This window comes from Sprattus sprattus (genome assembly GCF_963457725.1).
Source record: "Sprattus sprattus genome assembly, chromosome: 4".
Taxonomy (NCBI): domain Eukaryota; kingdom Metazoa; phylum Chordata; class Actinopteri; order Clupeiformes; family Clupeidae; genus Sprattus; species Sprattus sprattus.
Genome location: NC_137923.1, coordinates 24,295,333 through 24,319,356, shown reverse-complemented (window position 1 = coordinate 24,319,356; position 24,024 = coordinate 24,295,333). Strand labels below are relative to the sequence as shown.

General features: G+C 42.1%; 1 protein-coding gene across 3 annotated transcripts; it reads right to left on the bottom strand.

Moving 5' to 3' along the window:
- Positions 1–64: 64 nt before the first annotated feature.
- elf2b (E74-like factor 2b (ets domain transcription factor)) lies at positions 65–23,636 on the bottom strand. 3 transcript variants are annotated; one of them, XM_080837559.1, is made up of 9 exons: positions 20,451–20,590; positions 18,640–18,802; positions 18,126–18,357; positions 5,814–5,918; positions 4,325–4,498; positions 3,534–3,623; positions 2,478–2,670; positions 1,870–2,277; positions 65–1,555 (listed from the first exon to the last, which is right to left on the bottom strand). In XM_080837559.1, the coding sequence occupies exons 2-9, from the start codon at positions 18,712–18,714 to the stop codon at positions 814–816; spliced, it is 2,019 nt and encodes a 672-aa protein (XP_080693685.1). In that variant the 5' UTR covers positions 18,715–18,802; positions 20,451–20,590; the 3' UTR covers positions 65–813. The 3 variants fall into 3 exon arrangements, with proteins under 3 accessions (XP_080693685.1, XP_080693687.1, XP_080693686.1); XM_080837561.1 differs by lacking the exons at positions 18,640–18,802; positions 20,451–20,590 and adding an exon at positions 23,410–23,636; XM_080837560.1 differs by lacking the exons at positions 18,126–18,357; positions 18,640–18,802; positions 20,451–20,590 and adding an exon at positions 8,636–8,741.
- Between the last annotated feature and the right edge of the window lie 388 nt (positions 23,637–24,024).

The window sequence follows — 24,024 nt, the reverse complement described above, 5'->3', positions numbered from 1 at the left end:
GCTGCATTTCACATAGTAATACTGTGCTTGGTACAAGGTATCAAAACAAAGATCTCAACAGAAAAGCCAGGTAAGCTTATTCATTTAAAAAATGTCAATCTAAGGCGGTTTCATTTTTAGATTTCGGTAAACTGTAAGCAAGTATATACAAAGTCCCTTTCGGCTTCCCTTGGTGGAGCCAGCTTGGAACAGACGCTGTCAGTCCTGTCCTTGTGTAGGTCACTTAACATCAAGACCATTGATGCTTTGTGTGCACAGTGATAGTTGAAACAGTTTTGCTGGTTTTTGCATCATATATGCAATATAGAATAGTACAAAAAAAAATAATAATGTTTTACACTAAATGTTGCAAATTCCTTTTTAACCCAGTCCTCCCTTTGAAAGTTCACATTTGGTTTGAATTTTTTTATGGTAGTGTTCTGTTTTCTGGCGTCATGCCGTTAGTGTCTTAAGATTAAAAAAGAAACTCTGTAGTGTTTCGCATTGGTCCCTTTTTTCGTGAACTGCTGAAAGATTTCAGCCAAGTCTATTCCTATGAGTGTGTGTTTATAAACATGGGATAAAAAAAAAAATGTAATTTTAGTGTCAGGTCTCTGACGTCAGATTTTTTGTCTGAAGGGTTTGGCTGGCAAATTCATGTTATTTCACATATTTCACAGAAATGAAACATCTGTTTTGCTTAAGAGTCTCTCAAACTGTACAAGGTGAAATGCAGAAGTCCGGTCTGGATACGTGTGTGTGTGTCTGGATATGCTCTTGACAAGAGTGCATAAGCCATGTCCACAGACCCTCTGCCGAGCCGCCACAGAACTCTCAGCACTCTGCCTCCTGGCTATCGGCAGGAGACGCCTCTGACGCCTTCCCCTGAACAGCCACCTCCTGCTCTGTGCTCTTTTCCTGCACAACCACCGCCCCCATCATCGTGGGGCTGGTCTTCATGGAGATGGTCACCAACTGCGGGGCCTGCGCCTGGTCGGCGGAAGCGGCGATGGCCGGCTTGGCCACCACAGTGCCCACCACCCTGGCTGTGGGCGCGGTGGGCTGGCTGAGGAGAGGCCTGGGGTTACTGATGGCACTGCTGGTGATGGTGGTCTGTGTCGGGGTGAGGCTGAGTGGAAGTCTTGGCTGCTGCACGGGGATGCCGGCCTGCTGGGCGGGCATGGCCAGACGCAGCACCTGGGTTCCCGGCCCAAAGGACATGGGGGAGAGCGCTCGCACAGCCAGGGGAGTGCCCATCAGGTTAATGCCCGCTGCCGTTCCCCCGAGTTTGCCGTGGGTGGCCTGGAGCTGGCACTGGGCCAGCTGGGCGGCTGGGATGGTGATGATCTTGGCTAGCTGCACAGTGATCTTGTCGCCGTTCTCTGCCGTGGCGGGCATCATTGTGGGCACTGTCTGGATAAGCACTTTAGGCGCGTTGGTGCCCGTCATCGTGGCGATAGAGGTGGGTGCTGTGGTGAGTAGAGAAGGGTTGTGGGATGGCACTGTTACCGTGGAGAACTTCTGACCGAGGGATGTGGTCATGACAACAGGTACCTGCATGGCCACGCGTACCGTCCTGTACAGGAAAATACAGGATTTACAAATTCAGAAATTACAATTACAAGCAATAACTTTTCACTTTTTTTTTGGTCATTATTAAGATTCGTGCACTGTTCTGGCACCGATGTGCAACTAAAACGGTTGGAAAACAAAAACAAGACTTTGCAAGTGCAAGACTGCAAATATAGTAGTATCAAATGTGAATCTCTATCTCACACACACAAACACAAACACACACACACACACACTAACACACACACACACACACACACACACACACACACACACACACACACACACACACACACACACACACACACACACACACACCTGGGCCCTGAGGCGCTGGGAATGATTGTGGCTGCGTGGGACGTCAGCTGCGCCTGGGAGACGTCTGGTGCCGCGGAGACGGTGACTATGTGCTGGATGGGCGTGGCTGTGAGTGTGGCAGCAGCTGCTTTGCCCTTGGCAGTGTGGTGGATCAGTGGCCGACCCCCAGTGCCCCTGAGAATCCCAGGCGCCTTGGAAAGGTCGGAAGTCAGCAGGGTGTCGCCACCAGCAAGGGATACACGCTCATACGACTTCTCCAGGCCCGCTGCCGCGGCTGCCGATTCGTCACCCCCGCCAGGGTCCGATTGATCGTCGTCAATGACAACGATGTTCTTGGGCATCTCCTTGAACTGGTAGACCAGGCGCTGACCCTCCACTTTGGACAGGATGCCCCGCTGATAGTAGTACCTGCCAGGGAGAAGGGGGGGATTAGGCACCGAGTTCAGGTACACACACAAGCTTTCCAGCAGAATCATAACGTCATAAACATCATTTTACAGTTTATTCTTGTTTAATGAAAAAATTAAAATAATCAGTATACCAGTCTAAGCACAATGTAAGTTCAAACATCCACACATTGCACGTGCACACACAGACCGGGTCTTTACCTCAAAGCTCGTCCCATGGTCTCATAGTTCATGTCAGGCTTGTTCTTGTGTTTACCCCAAAGTCTGGACACAGCCTTAGAGTCCACCAGCTTAAAGATGCCCTTCTCCCGCTGAGTCCATTTGATGTATCTGGGGCACGTGTTCTTGTCCTGGAGAAGGTCCAGCAGAAACTCCCACAGGTATGTTGTGCTGCCTGAGAAATCAAAAGAAATATATACAGGATGAATCGCAGGTCGGGGTAACCGATTATATTCTGTCATTGACCTAATTTTGACATAAAAATGGCAGAACAATGACGGCAAAATCTGAAGGCCGTTTGTCAGTTTCGAACACTGAGGGCAATCTACAGTAACTTTAAAACATTCACACTCCTGTCCTGTTGGTGGCGAGTGTGCATAGTATTAAGCAATTGTCTTGTCTAGTCTAGTCTTTGACATCACATGCATGATCTTGTTGTCTAGCCGGCTTTAGCCATCGCATTGTTAGCTTATATGGCGACATACTATTGTCAAATGTCACTGCAGCCGAGTGTCTGAGGTTTCTTTGAAAAAAGCCCAATATCTGTGATGGCGCTGATGAACAAGGTGATTGCAGCCTGCAGCAAATAATGTTACTGAGCAAGCAAGTGGCAGTAAAAGCATATTAATTACATAATAGATGGGTAATACTAGATTAATACTAGAATGTTTACGACCTTGTCTGTCAAAAAGGCAGACAACTAGAAAGCCAAATACAATCTATGGGTGAATATGGCATTAATGTCAGGTCATTATAGGATTAAGTGTTAGGAGCTTACGAGAGATGGGAACCACAACAGGGACAGCAGACTGATCAATAGAGTTTAAGATGATGGCAAACGCATTCAATTCACAAGGGAAGTCCTAACTTAACCCTCATTCAGTGCTGTCCATCACAGTATCACATCACTGGTAGCAATACTACAAATAGCACTAGAATTATGAAAAAAAGCACATGTAAATAAATAGGCAAGAATGTTTTGCTTTACTACCTTCTGCTGACTTACACTCACATTCGGTCCAGTTTATAAACACTTACCCTTTCCTTCTCTGGGCTTCTTCTTTATACCACCCAGATCTGGGGAGCCATTTGACACTGTTGTGTTATGCGGCTTTGGCTTCCGACCAGCTGCCAAACATTAAAAACAAAATAAATATCAATTTAAACTATTTCAATAAAATATATTCCATTCCGACATCCATTCTGGTCCATTCAGACATACAAATCAATCTATTGATTTGGTATTCTGCAGTGCCCAACAACTCCCAGTGGATGGCGCTCCCATTTGCTTTCTTGACTTTGTAGGTTGGAGAAATCAATGGCGGGCACGAGGGAGAAGCAGAATCGTATTTAACACAAGAGTTCTTTGTGTGTACACTAAAGTTTAGGGCCCAGTAGACCATGGGCAATCACACTAACAGTACCAGAGCAGGGGCGTCCCTCTCGACCTTTAAGAAGCTCTTGAATGAACACTTCAGAGAGCACCTCCCTTCCTTACCTTTCCCTTCTACTAGTACTTAACTTGCACTTAAAGAAGTTACATTCCTGCACTTTTCTTCTTATTTCTTATGTAAAATAGTATCTATTGTCACACTAGGTCTATATTGCTCGTAGCTTGACTGTTCTCTCCCTTGTACGTCACTTTGGGCAAAAGCGTCTGCTAAATGAATAAATGTAAATGCACAAACATAACAATAAAACATGGCTGCCGGAACAAAAGCAATTTGGGTTATGTGTACGAGTTCAGGCACAGTTCAGGCCAAACACACTTGTGTGTGTGTGTGTGTGTGTGTGTGTGTGTGCGCACGTGTGTGCACACATGTTCTCACCCTTCTTCTTCCTGACTGGCTCTGTCTCCAGCTCCGTCTCCTCCACCATGGCCCCCATGTCCATGGACTCGGACTCCTCCGTGCTGACCTCCACCACCATCTCGGAGGGCATGTCGGGCCGCATGGCCGCGTGTATCAGCTCAGGCGAGTTGGCACAGTGGGTCACAAACACTTCTGAATGAGCAAGCAGAGGAAAAGAAACAGAGCACTTTTGTTATAACACACTTCTGTAAACTTTGAGGTGATGAAGTGTTTTTTGTATTAAGTTGGTACGTCATGATTTTAAATGAACACCGTGACCACTTGGTCAGCATTGGGCATAACTAAACGACCCTGACCAGTAGTGAAGTGCTTTAACAACTCCATCAGGGTTCTCAAGCAGGGGCTGTCCCCTACTGTGTAACTGAACACGAGTGCAGATTTTCCAAGGTGGATCCATCCCAAAATACTCCACAGATGTCGACGACATAGGAGAGTGGAATGCTGCTTACTGCTGTGACCTCTGCGACAACCCGAGGCGGAAACAAGGCCTTTCCAGATTAATAAATACCAGACGACATAATGTGTTTGGCGTTTAAAATATGTGGTAATGGGACTGTGCCTCAAAGTTATCAATGAGGTACTGGAGCATTTGAAGTCAAATACACTGTGAAAGTATACCAGGGTTCATACACATTTTGACCGATGGATTTCCATAACTTTTAACCAAATTTCCATGACCAAACATTTGTGAACTCTCGGTGTATACATGAAAAAGTGATCAAATGTAGTATTTAAACTAACAATGACAATTTCCAAAGCATACAGTATATAAAAATATGCAGTTTAAGCTCTGTGTCATAAACGTAGTGCATTTTGTTAGCATTTGAATATGCTTCCATAGGCCATTGAATGTTGGGTGTGTACAAAAATCCCAAATTTATAAAAACTACTTTTGAGAAAATAAGCCAGAACACCACCACAGATTTCCGATGTGTTAAGAACAAATATCTAATCTTCCTAAACAGTTAGTTTCACGTTGGTAGATGCCGTCATTTTTTTTGCTATAGCATGCCAAAAATTGCACAAAATGGGTTTGCTGTGGTGAGAAAACTGGTAATAGGGTTGCTGTAGCGTCGCTAGCAGCAGCGCTCTGTTTGCTGCTGCTTTTTTGGGGGGCTGCTGTGCAACTGGTGCCCTGTCCATGTTTGTCAATATTCACCTTCAAACTTAATGACTGTACTTCCACAGCAACCCTTCATTAGTGTTTGTGTTTCTGCATCAATTCAGTGACATTCTTTGATGTCGGTCTCCTACACAATGGTCTAAAAAACTGTCCTGCCAAGTCCCAAAACAGGGATTTCTGAGGAACTCTTAAGCTCTCGCCTGAGCCTGTGGATATCGGTGCAGAAGTAATACCAGGCTCATCTGTTTTGCTGTGGCGTCTTCAGCTGTTGTAGGTCTCAGCTGACAGGAGCCTGTCTGTACGTGGGCGGTCTGAGGACTGTACCTGGACTAAGGTCTCCTCGTAGACTGGAGGGAGAGTCCATGTGGAGTAGCGCTTCTGCTGCCTCAATGGTCTTGTCAACGTTCGAGCCATGACACGACGCTTCCACTACAAAGTAGAGAAGCAGAGAGCGCAACACTGTTATGATATGGATTAATAATAAGATTAAGACTCAACAGATGTCTTGGAAACTCACAGTCATGGAAACGGTAATATGGTATATTTCTATTTGAAATGCACTCATCCATTTTGTTATAGGGACATAGTGCATCGTTTTTGTTTAACCCCCAAACCTGAGCTGATAGGATGACAAAGTCAGACAAGGCTTAACATTTCAGTAGTATATTTTTTGCCAGGTAGTAATTCCCTAAGCAACCAGAAGAGGGTACTGTTTCACATAAACAAAGGAAGCCCCTTTATACAAAACTGTAACAGATCTTATGTTGGGAATGTGTTATCGAAATAACTTCTCATGAACAGTCAATACAAAATCTTCAACAGGGCAAAACATAAAGGATGGTATTCTAATTCATGTTGCCTTCAAGTAATTAATCCAATTTCAGTTTGGTGTAAAGCAAAAACTAATTGTTTTTTTTATTATGCCATAATATTTTCAGAGCAGTGGTTGGGACTGTAGCCTTACAGTGGAATAACAGCACTTCATTCTACTTACAGAAATGCAATGTTGTCTCTAACCGAAAAGGTGAGATGATAAGGAGGCATTCTAAAATGTTTCAAAGAGATGTTGGGCAGATGAGACATGGGCGACACTTAAACATGCATGCTATACATCATCCACTCCTAAAACACACCCTCATGTTCACTCCAGGCCTTAGACCAACACAAACACACACTTGCTCCTCTGCAGCCTCAGAGATTCTCTCAGTGTGACACTATTGCAGGTCGTAGATTAACAATTGTATGTGTGTGTTTTTCTGTGTTTACAACCATGTGCATACTGCTTACTGCCCAACAAGCTTCCTAGCCCCCATTGCTCCAGCAGAGCCCACGCCAGGAGCCTGCCGTCCCCTCTGGACACCTCGCCTCTGTCAGGTCTGAGAGCCCCACTGCTGTGCCACCTGCTCCCATCAATCCCAACGCCCATGGTTCATATTACCCCCCTGCCTTGCCCATATTTGGCTATCGGGAGCATTTGCTAGCTATCTTTAGACACTCTGTTCATTCACACACCTATACACAGAAATGCAAAAGCAGTACACTCTGACCCTGAACAGAGCAGCAAACAGATGCAACAGCTCAAATCCAGTTAGCCAAACTGCCCTTGAAGCTGAGCAGGGCAACTATAAAAACTACAACTTTATCAAGTAGGGGCCAAATTGAAAGTTAATAAGCAAGAGCGCTTGTTTTTGTAAAAAACTATAAAACATGTTCCAGGATGAAGACACATTCACAAGTGTACTAAATCCCACGTTGCACAACAGAAACACTACCTTCTCTAATAAAAAGAGATTACATTAAATTGGAGATTACAATTGAGGCAGGTTGTTAATTTTGTGTATTAAAGCTCTTTGCTTTTTATTTTAAAGAATATTTTCAATAAAGGCAATTTATTTCTAAATAGCTCTGCTTAATGTTACAGCATATCTCGACAGTACTTAGTTGAGACAAAAGGTATTCACACAAAAAGTAGTGCTGCTCCCCCTTAACTTCCGTGTTTACACTCAGACGTCTTTCCCTCCAGTTCTTCCAGAAGACGATCTCAAAGCCTTCCGTCATGCAATCTCCGCCCCGAGTGCGAGTGGACAATTCGGCGAGACCCACCTCCCACAACGTGTTCTCACATTGGGCAAAATGGGCATTTCGAACATACAGCGAGTTTAACTGGACAAGTGGTGCCTTCGCTCAAAGTAAAACCCGCCTCATTGAATAACAATGCTTCCGCCATCCAGACGAATATAAATATTAACATTATCTCTAAATAGCGTAGAGAAATATTTTCAAGATTGAAATGTATGCGCACTTGAGATTGAATGAGAATACAACGGTTCCAAAATAAAGACATGCCGTTCATTTTAGAATGTTTACTATCAGCGAGCGTGTGGGCCGTGAAGTGAGGCTCGCTCGCTTCGTGGTTATGGATCCTGAGCTTGCTGACCACGCTTAGATAACGGGACAACTTCAGTCTTCACCGAGAGCGCATTTTTGGTTTAAACATCTAACACGCACACCAACAACACAATATTGTGCAAATTCTAAACATAAATGACATTAAAGTGGGAAAGATGTCATTCAAGATGCAACAATGCAGCCCGAAATTCAGCGTTTAACGTTGCTTGTGAAAGGGGGAAATTAGAGCACAAGAACTAAAAAAAAATGCATTATAAAAAACCACGGCCATAATATCAACATTGGAAACTAAGCACATTTTACTAAATCTGTGTGTCAAACGAACAAAAAAGATCCAGCTAAAAATAAAACGGTGCCCTTCCGAGTCAGACAGCGTGGCAAAGACGTAGGAAAGACAACATCTCCCACACTTCCTGGTTTTCCAAAGCGGCGCACTCCCTCTGAACATGAACCGTTATTCAAAACTCTCTCTACATGCAACGATGCTAAAAGTCTATGCAAGTAAAGCAATGTGCACACCTCTTTGGGATATTGCAAAATGCAAAGTAAGTCCTGACTTTTTAACTCTTTAAGATGCAGGAAGAAAACAAGCAACGCCATGCAGGTTACCAACCAAGGTGATCACTTCCTGATTTGCCCTCCATTACTTTACACAACTCAAACCATCTTAACGCAGTAACTGATTGACGTCACACACTGAGCCGAAAAGACACGGTTAACAATTCTCAGTACATTACCTGCCCGAATGAGCAGATCAAGCTGGTTAGCGCTTCCCTCATGCAGCGAAGTCGCCATGTTCGTCTAGAGGTGCAGATTCACATTGACTCACTGAATTGCTCAGAGACCCACACATTTGAGATCCCTCCGCTGAGACAGGAAATCTCCTCAAATTCAGCCAAACACACAACGCACCTCAGGCTGCGCGAGATCCTTCCGCGCTAAATACAGGAAATCCTCCGCACTCACGATTACGTCGGATAGACGTCAGACGGAAGAGATTCGAGGTTGTGTCTGAATCTAACATAATAGTTGATACTACCGGCGATTTAGTTCGTCATCTTATATGCGCAATTTCAAAGAGTTGACTCATACATTTCACATTGATGTTCATGAAGGAAATGTCTATCTGAAAGATATCCAAAATACTAGTTTGCTGACACGAAAGCATACTTGTTTTAGATTTATTTTTTTTGAGCGATTTATATTCGCCAACATTCCTGCTTATTTGAGGAGCAAAACCTACAGCCCACTTTCAGCAAATTCATTTAAATGAAACTACTTGCAAAATTGGTCATACCTTGAAATATTGCTACAACAGGATACAATGTATAATCTTGTACTGCTGATAAGAAATTAAATGGGATGAATACTGGTACCGTCACTCAAGTTCTAAATGTGTAGGAATCTTCGATTACAAAAAGAAGGTATTACTTCAGTATTGACTATTTCTCGCAAATCAATGTTGTGCCTTAGCAATAATATAATTTAAAGCAAGGTATAACAGTTTATCAAATTAAAAAGTGCTACCCCCTCAAAGTTTTCAAATGGGTAGATTTATATACAATATTATTATTGGCAGTTTAAAATCAGAGTACTCCTGTTTTCTTCACTTATTTCAATAGTTTAAGATCAGTAGGATCACAAAACAAGATTTGTCAGGAAAGAACATTTGTCTTAAGCTTGGGTTTAAGGTGCTGCTTGAGGGTTTTCACTTTTTAAGTCCTTACTAGAAGTCTCCCATCAGCTGTGATACCGTCTTAATATAAGCCATGCCTCTAATGCCTGAGAAACCATAGCATTGCATCCAGCCCTGTTCCAACAGCCAAGCAAAACCTCTCTTTTGTATTCCTCAAATACACAGGAAACACAGTGAAACAAATGCCTTGGTATGGTTCCCCCATCACCTCCACTAAACCCTCTTATTACCTTCAAATTTACTAACATATTTTATCCTTGGGGTCAATTTGGCAATTTAAACCTCCAAAACATTATTATAATAAAAAAAGTTTTATCCAAGTTTATGTGTCAGGTACTTAAGGTTTGTTTGTTGACTACCTTAATATCCCTTTAAATAAAACAATACACCCACCCACCCACCCCCCTTAAACATCCAGAATACATGTTATGCGACTATGGAGAAATATGCAGATCACCATAAAATCTCACTGATTTACCTAAAATTGGAAAGAGATACCCTTCTGGGGTTTTATGGATTCATACATTTTAATCTATAACATTTAGGATAAAAAACCATTCCTGTTATCAGGAATAGTAACAATGTGATGAAAAAAGTTGATTTTTCTTAGATATTTTATACAATTAAAACAGCCTGGGGTCAAATTGAACCAAAACAACACCTATGCGTACATGAAAATATATCATTATGTTAATTTTGTGTTTATCCAGCTGTCCCAGTTAAATTAGAGCAAGTCATTAAAAATGAAGCAAGAAAAATGACGTCAATCATTTATTTAGGGACGTTAAACATTGAATGGGGTCAAATTGACCCCAAACATAATAGGAGGGTTAATAGCCAACAACTCTAAATGTCAGTTTAACCTTAATCGCTTTTTTTCCCCCTACAAAAGAGTGAGTCCCCTCGGTATAATTAAGATTTATATTTAACTGTAGTTACATTCAGTAACTGTGCTATACAAATTGATTAGTTAATTCGTTATATTATCTTATGTAGGTCACCAAGGACAGCATGAGGCATGTCACAGCAAAAATCCGTCCAGTTGCTCCAAAAATCTAAATAGTTTTTATTGCATATTACGAATCTACGGTTAATTATTTTTAAACCTAGAATGCGTTTCGTGAACGAACTGCGAGAGTGTGCTTGCTCTGTTGCGGCCATGACAGAGAGAACAAGTGCTGAATTAACATGTATTTACATCTACTCAATCAGTGTAGTGGGGCCTCTTCCAATATATTTTAGCAAGCAACCAAGCTCAACCATTATATTTTGGCTCCACTGACGTTTAGACATGTAAGGGTATCTTTGTTGTTCTGTTTTTGTTTGCTTGTTTGCTTGTTTATTGTGAAAGGGTCTAGTGTGTTACATTTGGTCATAATAGTTCCAGAGTTTCGTTATACTGACTTACTGAGCTAAGTGAATTGTTGAAATTGTTATCTTGGTAAAAGGAAACATCTCTGCAACAATATTGGAATGAATGCGGTTACATAGCCAGCTTTACTTAAAGTTTATTGTAAGATAGGCCTATATGTTAGACTTAATGCAGTAAGAGTTAGACTGTAGGTCTAGTATCTAACGTAAGCAACACTTTTACTGTATAGCTAGAGAGCACGTGTATCACATTGGTTTATAGTCTGTCAAATAAGTTCTAGTTATTGGTGTTCGATGGCATAAAAAGTTAGTCTTCTCTTATAAGCCTAGTTAGTACATCTGATAAGAGCTAGCAACCACGAATTGCAGATTAAGGGGTCCCCTATCTCAGTGTTCATTTTGGCAGCTATTTTAGTCACATTTAGTCATAGTTATCCTTCTTAGTTTCAGTCTAGTTTTCGAAAACTGAGCACACTACATCAGCTATGCTGTGTCCAGGTACATCCTCAAACGTTTTTCAGTTAACCTAATGATTCAAGGTCTCTCATGAATCATTACTCCCAGGACACGGGTTAATGTTAACTCACGCTATCGGTCACGCTTAATCCTCTCCAACCACATTAGCAACAAAATAAACTGGTGAGCTAACAAGTTAACCATTCTTTCAGTATAAGCTACTTTTGCATAGCCCCGTACAGCTAGGATAGCTCACGTTACCGTAGTAGGAATACAAGCCTTAGCTCACTATATTCACACAACTAAATTCATGAATTACTTCACAGGTTTACTTCACAACTTGAATTAAGGAAAATGATCCCCCGTTACGGCTAGCTGAAACTGCCAGTGGATACTCCCGTTACGTAGTGTTAGTTAGCCTTTAGCCCCGTACTCAGATATTACAGCTGCTTAACAGCTAGGATAGCACTGCTTAACACAGCTAGGATAGCTAACGTTACGGTAGTGGGAATACAAGTTTTTCAAGTTCGCACGTACCTATTTATGCGAGTGAAATACTCGCACTGTAGAGCCCTGGTATGGAAGGTGTCTCTTAATATTCCTAGTTATACAGTTGAATGGAGAGGAACAGAGAGAATATGTTCCTTGGCGCAGGTGTCAGTGAAGCACAGGTGCAAGCCAGTTTAATGAGCCTATTATGATGTCATAATGCCCCTTAGTTCTGCCATGCAAGTCTATGGGGGAAAAAGGGGATGAAAAAAGAGGAATAAAAAAGGAGTGGCAAGGAGTACCGCCAAGAAAAGTCATAGCAGGTTGCACCGGATCGGGCCGGACGTTTCTGTGTTTGAACGGCGTCTGTACCTCGAACGGGCGAGGAGTAAATTAGCGTTACAAAAAACGGGGAGAATAAAGAAAACTTGACAACAACAATACTGTGCCTCCCTTCGGGCGAGCACACTAATAAGGGGCCCTTTGTTGAGTTTGGTGCAGCTAATCCAGATAAATTAGCAAAAACATAAAATGAAATCATCAATTCAAATAAAATAATCTGTAAACTGTAAAAAGGGGGGTCCAGGCACTGGACCCTGTGAATTAAACTTGTGATGTGTAACTTGAAATGTATGCATGTCAACCATACAATTGTTATGAAACTTTGAACAATGATAGATAAAACCCATATGAATAACATACACACAAAAAAAAAAATCACATTTCCAATTGTTAATGTTTTGATGATCAGAAACTAATATTCAGGGTTTAAATTGTACTTCATATGGATGAAAAGTGTAAAAGCTTTCTATGTTGTCCATAAATGTCATAACTGCCATGTCTTCACCTCGCCTCCACTTTCAAGTGGCTTCTTCATTCTGAGAATTCTGCTCCATACTTGCAATAGATATGCTACCAGAATAGACTTACTATCAAAAAACAACCAATATATGTACATTGGACAAACTGGTGAGATTTAATTAATGCTGGTGATAAAAAAAATACTTTTCTCATTGTACACCACCACTATCAGGACTCCCTGATTCCTCTTCTATGATAAAAATGGTCCAGTAACAAATGTACCAGTTAGCTCTTCCCTGAGAGTGGCGTATGGTGTAATTGGTAAGCCTCTAAAAAAGCTCTGCTGTTGGCTGAAATCTTATGCGAACATTCAAAAAGAGGTAAATCACTACAGCAGACATGACTGAATCAGACTCAGGAAACAGAAACTTTTGCTCTGACAAAAAAATGTATTTCCTTGCTAAAACCTTAAAGCAGCAATACAGAGTTCTATTCCAAAACTAGTAAGCTAACTTCCTAAAAGGCATGAAAAAACCTTGCAAACACGACCAACAGCCCAGTTAACACTGATAGAAGCTTGTCAACACTAACGGGTGTCTTTTGACAGTATAGACACATGATGGTACCAAATCTAGTTGCCTATAAAACCATTCCTCAAAAAGTGTCAAATTGTTGCATAGTGTTACTTTAACACTGAAACATTTATTGGGCCTATTTATAGGATGCACTCTCCTTTCAAATCGCTTTCTCTCGGAATTAACTTTTGTGACACTGAACTGATTTTGTCGTGTCATGACCCATATAAGTTACAGGTGTATCTCAAAGCATCTATCAGAGCAACCTGGGCTTCCAATACACCCCAGAAGTGTGCCTCCCTGCCACTGCGCATTGATGCAGTAATTTGTGCAAAAGGAGCCACGATCAAGTATTGTGTGCATACATTAACATACTTTTCTGTGTTTTTAGTTAATTGGCTGATTAGAGACTCTCAGGTTGACATTTCTGTTTTTTATATTCTTTATTCTAATATTTGGAGATACTATTTTTTTATTTCTATGAGCTGTAAGCCATAATCATCAAGATTAAAACAAAAAGGCTGGAAACATGCCACTTTATGTGTAATGATTCTAGAATATATGAAAGTGTTGAATTAACTTACATTTTTGGAGATGCACCTGTATTGTGATCACCTTCCTTACTATTAAGAATACTAATTAGCTAGGTGAACAAATGATCAAGCTGATGTTCATCCATACACAACATCCCATACCTGAATGCAAACTGCATTATCGATTCATTGAAATGTATCTGTATTTTCAATGGGTAATAAGTACCAGTGATTATAAAGTTTATTAATTGTGGTTATAAAAGAGTCATGTTGAGGTAAATCCACAGCACCTATGAAGTTGTTTTTAGGCAGTGCTGGATGAGTAGTAATGTAAGTTAACAGATTATTTGATGAAAAGATTATCACTAGAGACAGAAAATTGGCCTGAGCACAATTGCCTCCTCCTGCCATTCACATAAGCAGATTCTGCAGAAACGGTCTTTGTCAAAAGTGACGGATACATTTTACACCTCTTAAGCAAGCAAGGTTGAACCCTGGATGGATTGTGAAACAAGGCTCTGGACTACAGGAAATATCCACCAGACGGCAGTAGAGTCTCTGGATCCTTGACACAAGGCTGATGAATGCCAACATCAGAACAGGCATAAGGCATATTCAAGGCCTCAAGCTGGCCCTTTGGAGGAAAAGGGCTGGTTCGTCTTGAACGTCTGGGTTCCATGTCAATTAGGTAGTAGGTCGACCTCACGCAAGTGAACCCCCAACCACCCCCACCCAATACATAAACCAGGTTCAAGCTCCCAGATTCTGATCTTATCTGGCTCTATATCAAGTACAGAAAGATTATGGCTAGAACCCAGTTGCTTATAACACATTTCCATCTCGTGCATCACATTTTTGAGTGGACAATAAACAGGTAAGGTTTACTAATATACAGTGGGGAAAATAAGTAGTTGAACCCCTTGCGATTTCACAAGTTTGGCCACTTGCAAAGAAATGTGTGATCTATAATTGTAATGGTAGGTGTATATTAACAGTGAGAAACAGAATATCAACAAAAAAATCCAGAAAAATGCATTTTATAACATTTATGACTTTATTTGCATTTGATGCAAAAAATAAGTATTTGAACCCCCAAAACTGACTGACAAAAATGACTTAGTACTTGGTGGAATAACCCTTATTGGCAAGCACAGACGTCAGACGTTTCTTGTAGTTGGTCACCAGGTTTACAAACATCTCAGGAGGGATTTTGGTCCACTCCTCTTTCCAGATCCTCTCCAAATCTTTAAGGTTGTGTTTTCAATGGGAGGGAATGAGGGAATGAGGTTCAAGCCCAATATTCCACTTTACATGGCCCCATCCATAGTCCCATTGATGCGGTGGAGTCGTCCTGTACCCTTGGCAGAGAAACAGCCCCAAAGCATAATGTTTCCACCTCCATGCTTGATGGTGGGTATGATGTACTCTTGGGGTCATATTCAGCATTCCCCCCCCTGTCAAACACGGCAAGTCGAGTTGATGCCAAAGAGCTTGATTTTGGATTCATCTGACCATATTCTGTCTCCCAATCCTCCCTAGAATCATTCAACTGTGCAATGGTAAACTTCAGATGGCCCTGTACATGCGCTTCCTTGAGCAGGGGGACCTTGCGAGTGCTGCAGTACTTCAAAAAATTACGGCGTGGTGTGTTGCCAATGGTTTTCTTGGTGACTCTGGTCCCAGCTGCCTTGAGATCATTCACAAGCTCCCCCTGTGTAGTTCTGGGGTTATTCTGCACCTTTCGAATGATCACTGATTCCGCACGAGGGGATATCTTGCATGGAGCCCCAGACCTAGAGCGGGTGACAGTTGTTTGGTGTTGCTTCCATTTATGAATAATCGCACCAATAGTTATCTGCTTCGCACCAAGCTGCTTGCCGGTGGTTTTGTAGCCCATTCCAGCTTTGTCCAGGTCTACAATCTTATCTCTGACGTCCTTGGACAGCTCTTTGGTCTTGCCCATGGTGGTGAGGTTGAAGGTGTGAAGTACGATTCTTTGGACAGGTTTCTTTTATACAGGTCACCAGTTGAGATCAGGTATACCTTGTTAGACCTAATGAGGACTAATCTGTGTGCTTTTTGGGCACATAACTGGCCATTGGGAGCCAGAATTATTGCTGCTTGCTTGGGGGTTCAAATACTTATTTTTTGCATCAAATGCAAATAAAGTCATAAATCTTATAAAATGCAGTTTTCTGGATTTTTTTGTTGATATTCTGTTTCTCACTGTTAAAATACACCTACCATTAAAATTCTAGATCACACATTTCTTTGCAAGTGGCAAAACTTGCGAAGTCGGCAGGGGTTCAAATACTTATTTTCCCCACTGTATCAACTGATCCTAAACAAATACATACAGGCACAGTCCAGTTCAAAGGTACATAACTATTCTCAAGCATCTTGTGTCAATGTTTCTGCAGTTCTTCTACCTAAATCTTCTTCTACTTAAGTTATGTCCTGCTATTGCTCTAGCATATTAGAAAAATCAGCTACAGACTAACAGTAAATTACTACATCATGTATACGGTGCATACCATGATTGGTACTATTTTAGTACACAGATATTAATGCTTTAGTAACGAACATAAACTAGCATGCAAAACCTTAGTGTAGTCTTTGTTTGTTCTTGACCAGATAAACCTAATAACCTACAAGGTGAGAGTTATTAGTGTTCATTAGGGATGTGCATCTTCATCACTGAGGACGATGCGATACACATCTCGATGCACTGCCAACGATCCGATACATTAAAGCAGCTATAATGCGATAAGATTCACACGATTCGACACGATGCGATTCAACAAGATGCGATGCAAAAGAATATAATTCTATGCAATTTAATATGGTACATAATGATTCATATTTTTGTCATACAACAAATCATCAACAAGGTCTCCTACAAAAGATAGCACGTGTGTATGCGTGTAAGTGTTCTCTGAATGGAAAACATTTTTAAACTATACCTGGCAGTCACAACACAGTTTGCTTCATCCTAAACATGTGGATCATCTGGATGAAGCAAACTGCGCTGTGCTGTAACTATGTCAACAGCTGTGCAGAACACTCTTTCAGAGGGTACACTTGTTGCTGGGATGGACAGGTAGCTCTTTGCCAAGGCTGAAAGCATTGTTTTATAACTTTTGGCACAGTTCCTATCAGAACAAACCTCTATTTTCCCCTTTATGTGGGCTCCTGTCAACTTCTGTTTCATCTGCCTGGCCCTCATTCAGTGTGCCACTGTCACTTGCCTGACAAAAGTCAGTATAATGGAGACTAGCTGCTAGATTTCCATTTCCAATTTAAGGAAGACAGGTAGATTCAAGTATATTCTTACCTCTTCCTCCATCATTACCGCCTCTGCTATTATCTTAATGAATATCATGTCTTTGGTGCCGTGGTCTTCCAAGAAAGCAAGGTCTTTGAAACGTGGATGAAGCGCCAGTGTTGTGTCTGAACTGAACATTGAAAGAAAGTGCATGAACTCGTTCATAATTTTGGTGAACGTACTGTATTACTGTCTAATGGCCGATAGTGTGAACGCGTTCATTCTGTTGTCTGTGAACGGCAAGTTCACTCTTTTTAATTTCGTTCAATAAGGTGCCAGATTTCTAGAGACTTCCAGGCGAAAAACAAACCGTTAACAGTCCTTTATCCAGGGTTGCCGCACTGTCTTTGACTGTGAGAGCGCCAAAGTTGCGTAGAGGCCAAGAGCGTTATTGCAGACAGATAGAGAAAAAGTATAGACTTCACGAGAATCGGCCATTGACAGCAGTGTAGATGAGGGCGCGCTTAAGAAACAGTTAGAGAGGAGGAATCTATTTAAATATAAAATGATTGGACTTATATTCGGATTATACCGATGCAAAAATGTTAGAAACGATGCATCGCGATTCACCCCACATTGTATCCGGTGCACACTTTTTTGATCCGGGCCATCGCATCGTGAGCTTTTATGCCAGTGCATCGATGCGAACCGGTGAATCTTCCCATCCCTAGTGTTCATACATAGTGTGAAAAACCCATAAAGACAGGATGTGATGTTAAAGATAAGCTAAAAAGTAAAAGCTGTGTTATGAGCAGAAACGTCCAAGGATCCATTTGGTGACAATATTGTTTTGCTTTGTGGCCAACAAAGGTTTAAACAGCAAATGTCTTGTTTCAAAAAGTTTACTCGTAGTAAAGCAGTTCTTGCATACCCTCATCCTAGAACAGTTAAACTGCAAACAGGGCCAAAGACACAGGGCTCAAGAGATTAGTACTAAGAGAAAAATAGTAAGGCGAATTGGGGGTAAAAAACAACCCTCACCTGACTCCACCACCTCGGTCTCCACCTCCTGTTCTTGGGCCACCCCCTGCATCAGGTAGGTCTGGTCATCGTAGACGAACACCTGGGCGGCGAAGCACTGCTCCAGGCGGCCGGCACTGGGCACATGTTCCACGATCACGGCCGGGTACTCCGTCTCCACCTCCCCCTCCACTTCCCCATCTTCCTCTGCCTCTAGCTCCACCTCAGCCTCCCCCTCTTCCTCACACAGGGCCTTCTCCAGGACAGATAAGGAAGAGAGAGGCATTATTAAGGTATTAATATCCATTCAAATGTACATACATTCAAAAAGTCTAACATGTATTGCACTGACTTTCAAAAGTTTAAATCCGTGCTGGTCCAGCACATCCCCAAATAAAAACTCTAACAGCATGAAGACAATGGGCCTTTCAGCCACTTGAAGGATGACAATGAGAACACTCAACTTATGAGATCTGACTGCTCATTCAGAGCTGACCCATACTGCTGACCCACTGCTGGTTCATGAAGCCCTCACCTGTTGGGAGTCTTCAACCACCGTGACGTACTCCACCACCGATCCTCCACTGTCCACCAGCACCACCGACGTCATGGCTCATGCCCCAGGGAGCAGTGCACACCTGCCCCTCACAGACTCGGCCACTCCTCACTCTGGCGGCTCCACAGGGGTCCCTCCAGTACTGCAGGAGGAACACCACCACGATTTCAGTGAACCAACACTTAAGGCAAGAGACATGGACATATTCTTTATCTATTTTTTTTTTTTTTTTTTTTTAAACAAAAGCTGTTCAACATCACAACCGAAAGCATCACAGCTGCCCTTGAGAACCCTCATAAGATCTTCCTCCCTCTGTCTCCCATGGCTACAGCCTGTGGGCAGGAAATAATCTCCACCAGGCCAAAGAGGAACTTAGAACCAAAGCAGGAAGAACTTTAATTACTCCCCCCTCCCACCCATCCTCTTGCCTTATTAGTGAAACGTGGTTTCCGTGGAAACAAAACCCCAGGGACACAGGAGTTCGGTTTCCAATGCTAGTTTCCATAGTCATCGTTTCTGATGCAGCCGAACAGGAGGCTCATCCTAGCATCCTATCTTTGGTTTCCCAAAAACAGCACCCAACAACAGACCATCTTAAGCAGGGCTGCAGAGGAATGTTTATATTTATGACTAGGAGTTACAAAACACCCAACCCAAGGCCACTAGACGTAATGGCTCTGATACGTCTGATATGAGACGGGCGAGCATGTGAGCACAGAGGCTCTCCCTCATAATTCAATCCCTGCATTTTATGCTGCTTCGAACGATCAGCTCAGCTCCATGAGAGCTCCTAAAGTTAACACAAGAGGGAGCCTTTCAAGTTCACAAGAGGAAGTGACCGCTACTCAAACTCCTCAGAGATAAATCTTAGATTCATTCTATAGTGTCTACCAAAATATCACTACATAACAGACCAGAACAGACAAGCATATTATAAAATTGAGGGTCTGTCTCCCTTTCCTTTCGTAAATGATTGGTGAGTGTATGCTATGCTAAAGGATAAAGGAAAGGAAGCATTGAAGTACCTTTCCGAAGCATTTAGAGAATTTGACTAACTCTCATCATGGTTGCCCCTTAGGCTAGATACTTCTGGGTCATTCCACTCAGTTGGGAACCTCCCTAAACAAAAAGAGACTATCTGAATGGGCCATATTGGTTGTTTTGGAGACAGGTCAGAGGTTGATTACTTCAAACATAACCTTTTTTCAAAATGTAGCCTAATGCATACGGACAGGGTTACTTTGGCGTGTGCTCAATGCACCTTCACACTTACTAATACATCTGCCTGAAGCTTTTAATAATGGTTTGATCATGACTTCAAACCCAGATAAATCCTTTAAAATATACATTATAAATGAATTAAGATAAATCCATGCGAGCCTTGTGCTGACAGAGCAAATACACTACAATATCCAACATGCACTACACCACCAACCTTATGGAGAAGTCACAAGTTATCAGCATGAGCAAAGAGAGGAGTGGTACATCCATATGACTCAGCATGAATGGGGTATACCAGATATAACTACAACTGTGTCCTTCCACACACACACACACACACAACACTATAAAAATGACCTCATGCTATCGAAAACACTTTACAAAAGTTTCTCTAGTGACGTTTCTCCATGTTGACGGGAGAAGGTTTTTGCATTTGTGAAGCCATAGCACTTTATAGTGTACAGTTCTCTGTGTTGTATTCAATATTTCATACAGACCAACATGAGACAGATTGTTTTCATTATTAAACCAAGACATGATTATGACACCCATATCACCTCCACACTTACCCTCGCAAGCAAAAGATGACGGCAAGAGACAACAGAAGCCACTACAATGCGCTGTATATCCATGATGTCATTCATTCCACTGGTTTCTCCAAAGTATCTCTCCAGCAACAATTGCCACTAAACTTATGGTTTAGGTTCAGGTTGACCCACATTCAGAAGAAATCCAAACATCAAAAGCCGAGAGGGGGGGGGGGGGGTGCCTGCTTCTCTCCCACCCCATTCCATTCTCTTACTTGTTTCTTCCCTGTCTTGCTTTCATTTCCCGTCTCCCACTCTCTTTGCCATTGTCTCTCTCTCTCCCCTCTCACCCTCCATCTGCTAACTATCCATATTCGTGCTACCTCCTCTTCTCATTTCCTCTGGCTCTGTTCTCCTCAGTTTTCTCTGTCTTGGACAAGCACACAGGGGAGGTGGCGTTTCTGCTGGCGACTCAGCATTTTGGTCACATGGTTAGGAAGGAGGACATGCGTCACATGCTCCTGCAACAACAGAGCTTTTGTGTCCCGTCATGGGCTCAGACTCATTATCATCTCATTCACAATCATTCATCACACATGTACACAACCATAAACTTGGTACACACTGCACCAGATTCATATTAATCTTTAAAAGAATATAGTGAAATACACAGACAGTGGACTACAAACCAATACACAGTGCAGAGAACCATTCACATGACTTACTGCATCAGGCTACACCACACAGAATACCTTATCCTTTACATGTAGGTGGCTGAAACCCAATGGAAGAAGGGGGAAACAATCTTCACCTTACACAAACATCCATGTAAAGACACGTCCACCACTCGTGTTCAAATCCAAGTTCAATTCCTCACTCAAAAGTCCAGAGACAGAGACATAGCCTTGAGTTCTGCTATTCAGATTATGACTAGGAGTAAGAATCCGATATAGTCACAATAATCATCGGACAGCACCAACATAACTCAGGAGTGCCTGCTCCTAGTTAATCAAAGACTCCCACATGGAGGCAAAGTGTAGTTATGGAAAACCACAATGGTAAAGTGTATAATATAAATATGTTTTGAACTGTCCTTAGTTTTAAACAATGTAGCCTATCGATATTTGATACATGTATCGATATTGCAAGATGAAATATCAACACTTGATTTATTTTTTGTCCCACCACTAATTGTAACTGCTTATGTTTACTTTTAAGCTTAGCCACTAATCACAAATCAAACATTACATGTGGGGTACAACATGAGGTTGGCAAAGAGTAACAGCATGAAGCTAATTATTGTAATCATTCGACTACCAGGGTACACATTAATTATGCACTTTCCAGACTTAATCGCATGATATCTCAACTTGAACTTCCCACTTGCTTGTGAGATGGGTGACGTTTACACCAAGGAGAGCTTATGGGCAGGTTTCAGGGCAATACTGTCGGGCTATCAGCCGTATAGTAGAAACGCAAATGATTACTGTTCCCGCAGCTTGACGCCTTAGGCCCAATAGGGGAATCACAGTTGTGAGACCCACTGGCCTGCTGGTGCTCCTCCCTACCTCTAACCAGGGCAACCAGTCCACTCTGGATCATGGGGTTGAGTTGAGACAGCACATCCCCTCAAGGCCAGTCCTGCACACTTAAATTAATACAGCAGCAATGACACAATCAGGCCACCTTCAGTACTACCACAAGTGTACAATTTTCCATTGCAAAGCAAACAGTGGTCAAAAGGCTCTTTAGTGGATCACTAGTGTCTGACCAAAGTCCCAATATGTTTAACCACTGCACCAGGTTTTTGGCAACATGTTTTTTCCTGAGGGCAATGATGCTATGTGCATATGCTAGTCACTCAAGGGATAGTTGCAGATCATTAAGACGCTGGGACATGTGCGGCTGGAATTCAGCGCGCACAACATGTTATTGCTGCAGACTGTTGCTCCTTCCTTCATAGGCCAATATAACTTATCTTGATAATGGCTATAAAAATGGGTTTCTAGAGACTTGACAAGGCCCGAGCTATAGATGCAAGGGCCACCCACACGAAACGCCAGCTACGAACTGTAACGATAACTCGCATAGTTTAAACCAGAACAACAGTTAAAAGTTGTAACAGAAATCACCTGTTTGTCGCAGCTTTAGAGACCAAAGCCCGTACAGGTTCAACGCTCATACGTGCATGACCTTATGCTACCTATCTAACGTTATCCTAATAGTGGAATAATGTTCTGTCTTGAGGAAAGTTGCCTACGGATTAGTGAGGGTAAACGACAGGAAGACTAACGTTATGTTGATAAACTACACACAACCACTTTATGGACAGTGCAAATACACGCAGCATGCTAAAACCAATACATCTTCACATTTTAATGTATCTCGTTTCAGTGATGCAGAGTAATAGTACGTGATACCACTGTAGCCAACCTTGCAAACAAAACAGATATCTAGCTAGTTATGCTAGCTATCCTAAGTAAGTAATTGCGAAAGGTTGGCAGGACCTACACTACAACCACGAACAGCTATGACTTCAAGGTTAGCGAACAACAGATACAACTTTAGGCAGAATGTAATAAATAAAGGCATACATTAACAAGATGGGAGAAGTTGACAAAAATCTACAAGTCTGTTAGACAGCTAGCAGGCTAACAATGTGTACACACATCATATTGCTTGCTAGCGTTTGCTAGTCACTAATTATCGCAGTCAACAATTCGATGTAGGCACGAAACAATACACAGGGAATGGCTGTTTTGTCTATTTACAAATGTTATCTCTATCCCCCACTTGAAGCAGATCAAACAGAGCCAATTGCAGTCAGCAAGGTAGATTTGCTATCTAGGTAGCGCCAGTTCCTATCTGATATGTTTTCATTAGCTGACAACGTAGTTAGCTGGCGGTGTTTGGCTAACTACCATATATAGAAGGCTTGGCTACATGCCTACCAAGTTGGGACGGTATACCCCATAAACACCCGAAATCAGCATTGTCTTACCTTTTAAGGTTATGATGGGACAGTCGGTAGATCGTATATGAATACCTGGTTACTGCCCACAGTTGCTGCCGTCTGCTTGTGACAACCCTTGACCTCCTGCACAGAGCAATTCACTATCCTAGCTAGCGCTAGCTAGTTATCCTAGCTGGCTTACAAAGATAAGACTAACATTAACGTTATCTGACAGCCCTCTATTAAAATGCCAGTGTAGTAACTTAATCACAATAAAGTAATATCCTCAAACGTTCATGTTTAAAATTGGAAGCGTTCTCTAATGTCGCGGGGAGATAAAACGTATTTTCATCAGAGTTGATTTTGAGCTTCACTGCCAGCCGAAGAGTGACACACAACCTGTGACGTCATATCAAAGAGCACCTTCCCCAGAAATTACACCACTCAAATGTTGTATTTTTACTTGTTGTTGAATTGCTTCTATTTTAACTATCCATACAAATACGGCATTGCTATATGGGCTGCATTGAACACATATTGCTGGTTAAGTGTTTACATTCAGTCCTATAGTGAAGGACATAGCCTACTTCAAACAATAATAAATGTCGCTATGTTGATTAATGTTTGGCTTAACTATGAGTTCTTCACTTATTGTTGCGCCTA